Source organism: Corticium candelabrum, chromosome 1, assembly GCF_963422355.1.
Source record: "Corticium candelabrum chromosome 1, ooCorCand1.1, whole genome shotgun sequence".
In the NCBI taxonomy this organism is placed as follows: domain Eukaryota; kingdom Metazoa; phylum Porifera; class Homoscleromorpha; order Homosclerophorida; family Plakinidae; genus Corticium; species Corticium candelabrum.
The window spans coordinates 586066-591065 of record NC_085085.1 but is presented as its reverse complement, the minus strand read 5'-3'; the positions used below and the strand labels follow the sequence as shown (position 1 = coordinate 591065).

At 42.4% G+C, this 5000-nt stretch overlaps 1 protein-coding gene across 1 annotated transcript in view; it reads right to left on the bottom strand.

Annotated features, from left to right (window-relative positions):
• LOC134187070 (actin-binding LIM protein 1-like) overlaps positions 1–3468 on the bottom strand; it is a 9486-nt gene extending 6018 nt beyond the window's left edge. Inside the window, exons 1-3 of the mRNA XM_062655189.1 lie at positions 3369–3468; positions 3152–3247; positions 1–71 (exon numbers count right to left, since the gene is read on the bottom strand). The exon at positions 1–71 is cut by the window's left edge and continues 113 nt beyond it. Of these exons, the coding sequence (XP_062511173.1) occupies positions 1–71; positions 3152–3247; positions 3369–3387 (186 nt within the window). The 5' untranslated portion in view covers positions 3388–3468. The remainder of the gene's footprint in view (positions 72–3151; positions 3248–3368) is intronic.
• Between the last annotated feature and the right edge of the window lie 1532 nt (positions 3469–5000).

Here is a 5000-nt window from a genome sequence, read left to right as displayed (position 1 = left end):
ATAATCAGCTGTACAGTAGAACTCTCCTTCCTTAACAAAGAATCCTCCACCAGCCAAAGCCTTGCTGCACACTAAACATCACAAATCACTTAACATGTTGCCATACAGGATACTTTCTATTGTCTAGGAGTTTACTCTTCATGCATACAAATTACTTAGTTGATACTTTAAAAATGCTGTGCTAGCTGGTGTAAACAACCATGTCAGCTTGTTTATAGCCACTCTTCTAACCAAACTATCCACACTTCAAAATAGCACAGTTTGTGAGATCAATACAAGTTGACAAACGCGCGCGCACGCGCGCGCGCGTGTGTGTGTGTGTCACTAGTTCAAAACACGATCAGACACGGCTGTATGAGTTGGACTGGCTTTGCACTACAAAACTACATTTACATTTACATACAAATTCATGTAGACAGCTGATTGTAAGAGATGCATTTAGTCACCATATCATCACATTGTATATATATATATATACAATATGTATGAACTAGCTAAGAAAACCTCTTGTCTAGTCATAACGTGACTTCTCTAAAACAGTAAGAAACCCTATGAGCCATGTCTCAGGCACGGATCTATCATAAGGCCCGAGGTGCCCACAGGGACATAGCATGGCATGGGCTAGACCGTGCTATAGCCCCATCATTTGTAAACGTGGTCATAAAAATTGTTGACTGTAAATACGTGTGAGGACCAAAGCTTCCAGTCCGGATCTGCCACTGATTTACTGTATCAGTCAATTAGAAGCCAATAAAAGTGGGCGTGTCCATAAAAGTAGGCGTGCCTTGTAGCGTTGTGAGTTCTAGCCCTCCATTTCTAGAAGTCACACTACGCCCCCTGGTGTCCAGTCACCAAGTAGTCGTCGTCAAGGGTGTGCCACTCATTTACCAGATGTTTTGCAGCAATGTCTAAGTGGCAATCAAGGCTAGAGCATTTTGGGATTAAAGCTATGATGCATGATGACTCGTGAGGAAACAGCTGCGTACAATGGAACTTGCAAACCTTATGACAAAGACTTTTTAGGATAATTCTTGCTAATGCCTTAATTAAATGGTACTCGTTGTCGCATCCAATCATTGTCATTTAGTTGCAGTTAGAGATGTCTATTAATACTAACCAGACACCAAGAAAAATTAAACGCTGGATCCACGCCTGTGTCTCCTGTAGTAGGCTCACCCTTTCAGTATTAGCTGGTCCAGCTTTATTATTCCTTACTTCCTACCACCTTATATAGTTAACTTAAAAAAGAGTCTATACAATCTCGTGCTTACAAGATGTGTGTGTGTGTGTGTGTGTGTGTGTGTGTGTGTGTGTGTGTGCGTGTGTGTGTGTGTGTGTGTGTGTGTGTGTGTGTGTGTGTGTGTGTGTGTGTGTGTGTGTGTGTGTGTGTGTGTGTGTGTGTGTGTGTGTGTGTGTGTGTGTGTGTGTGTGTGTGTGTATACAAGGACAACCAATCGGGCAACCATGCATATTCGTGTTGAAATAAGTGGAAACCAGTTAGGTATGCATTACATTTTAATTCATAGCTTCCCATTGTCTATTACAAAGACTTGCGAAAAGAACTAAAGCCTAACGTTTTCCAGGTACAGTTAGACCTCGTTAATCCGACTACATCCCACCACCCTTGTCCCCCTGATTTCCCTCAGACTAATGTGACTGTCAAATTATCAGTAACAAATACACAGTTACCCATACAACAAATACACAGTGACCCACACAACAAATACACAGTGACCCACACAACAAATACACAGTGACCCACACAACAAATACACAGTGACCAACACAACAAATACACAGTGACCCACACAACAAACACAGTGACCCATGTAAATTGGTTTTCATCAGACAGTGAGGATGTCGGGTTATCGAGTGTCAGACTAATGAGATCGGTCTGACTGTAGCAAGACAACGACATGTAACCAGAACTCAGCAATATGCCAGCAACCATACATACGCCACTCACTGATGTCTAGTACAGTACAGTATAGCAGCATGCAATACGGCACACAGGCATGAAAACTTACAACCTCACAGCCACGTAGACCGGATATCAGTGAGTCAATCAATGCTTTTTGAGTATGCTAATCACTAAGTCAGGTGACACTTACAACGTCCCATTTCTCATAACCAAAGCTATCTGAATACAGACAAAAATGGGAGGCAACTCGGGTGGAATACAAGGGATAAGTAGGGTTTAAATTTCAGTGACATGTGGTGACAATCTCCTAGAGTTCAGGCCAGCAATTACGAATGCACTGACTATGAGACCAACTATCACACACACACACACACACACACACACACACACACACACACACACACACACACACACACACACACACACACACACACACACCAATCATGTGTGATTCCCGTACTTCTCATTTTGAGATCAACTAACGCACTGCAAGAGTACAAACAACAGCTACGTGTTTGAAATCTCATGCTAGTTCCAATGCCAGTATACGCTTGCAATCAGAGTGTATACCCAACACATAGTAACATATGATGACTTGAATTCAAGTCCATATTCTAGCTACTTCGCATCCACTTAGATCAAAAGAAAATACTAAATTGATTTCTGAAACATTTCTTGTATAAACACAATAGCATGATAGAGTGATAGACGAGAACTTGTAATGTAAACCCATCCTGGTATGTCATACACGCATAGAGTTAATCACCATATTCATACCCACTTATATCATCATCCTATGGCTACACTAATGTAGTAACTACACTGTAGCAAGTGTCGTTGAGTGTGACACTAACAAGCCACTCTAACGTGACGTCCTTTGACAACACAACAGCACAACCTGTCACACACACACACACACACACACACACACACACACACACACACACACACACACACACACACACACACACACACACACACCATCATTCCAGCCCAATGAGTCATTACGTGCTCGTTTCCACGTAACCCTCTCTTCTGCCAGGAATGAAGCCTCATAACTATGCCTATACAGTAACAAAACCGCGTGACGTCACACAGTGATGAAACCCTAGCCACTGAAAAGTGGCAGCCAACAATATGAGCATGCAAGATGACAAGAAACCGCACAATTGCAAGCACGACCACAATTGCAAGCACGACCACAATTTTCTATCTCGCATCCTCACCGACCTTTGCACACAAAGCAGACGGCGTGGAAATACTTCTCTTGCACTCGGAGTGCTTCTCCTGAGCATGTCTCGCCACACGTGTGGCAAACAACACGATCTGTGAACGAGAACGAATGAGGTGTGACACAATGTTAGTAGACCGCGCCCGCGCGCGACACGCCCATAGAACTTGAGCCAGAGATAAAGACGGACGACGAGACAAGCGACGGAAACGTTACCTTCTTGAGGAGTGTTCATTTACGAGCGAAGAGAAGGCGTTGCGCGACAATCCGTTGAAATGGAGCGACGAGAAGAGCGACTTTCCGACCTCAGGCGGTTGGAAACTGATATCAACTTGTGTTGGTCACGTGCCGTTGTCACGTGATACCTTACCGCAATTCTGGCATACTATTGTGGTGCTATCGTGCGTGTACGTGGCGTAATAATCTATCTAACATTCGTTACTCTGGTAGACCAATAGCGTGTAGCCCTAGGATGTGATAGAAACTCGATTACGCATGCAGACTGTTGCTTAGCTCTTTTACTACAATGGCCCCGCCTTTTTGCAACACCGCATGAGCACACCCTAAATCAGAATTGTTTATATATCTCATAATATCTCTACATGATGCAACAATCAGAACCGCAAAAGCCACAAATCAGAGCCGCATATAGAGACACAGCCACGAATAGCATACGGTACATTACAGCCTCGTACGCAAGCCCTCTATGCGCGAGTACAGCACAGTGGCTTGAAACTTCAAAAACATTTTATTGGATTTAATTTTATTGATTACGTTGCGTGAGAGGCGATAAATGGGGCAACGGTAGTCTGTGTACTTATCCTCTATTTCCCACATCTAGCTCTCAGAGCTGCCAACTCTCCCGCATTGAGCGGGAGACTTCCGCATTTGGGACCCTTCTCCCGCCTACCCGCATTTGGCATCAGATCTCCCGCATTCTGACCATTGGTGGGTGTGACCAAAATGATAGGCGTGCCTGTTCTGTGTAACTGTACATGTACCCTACAGTTTTAGTACATGCATGTGTACGCACATACTTGCTTGATATCCCAATATCATTTTCTATGTGCCAGCCCTATGGCGTGCTACCAATGCCAAAACAATTGCTGCAGCACTAATACTCAGCCAGAATATCCCAACTAGCCACGAGAATGTGCATGTACTTTGTTCTTACATTTTTAACAGGCAGTAGTACGTACAGTACAAGTTCCGTGTTTAATTAATTATTATGTTTAGTAAATGGTGTTGATACTGTGTGTCGCTAATTAGGCACATTAATCAATCGGTTATACATTTGTTGCACTATAATTAAATTAATTAATGGCTTCTACTCCAATCGGGCATGCAAATACTTAAATATTGATGATTAGATATTATTAATCTATTATTTTATTTAATCAGCTATTTCCATGATTGGAAGAATGAGGCAAATATATATTATTTAACACTTATTACTATATAAATTTATTGATATTAAGGCTATTGTAGGCGTGTTCCAAAAAATTTAATCTCTCGCATTCTCCCGCATATTTTTCCTGCAAACTCACGCATTTTGACACTGCTAGATTGGCAGGTCTGAGCTCTGTAAGTTCATTCTACTAATACTGAAACGTGGATAGGGTCGGATCCAGGAATTTTTGAAAGAGGGGATTGACCTGGTAGCAGTTATTTATAGCATTACTCATTTTCTCTTTTCTAATAAAATTATATAAAATTATTGAACCACGCCTGTTGGAAAGAGGGGTTGGAAAAAGGAGTTGCAACCCCTTAACACTCTCTGGATCCGGCCCTGTTAAGTGACATATCACTTTTTAAAATTTTGGACTTGTATCTCTACCAACGAGTTAA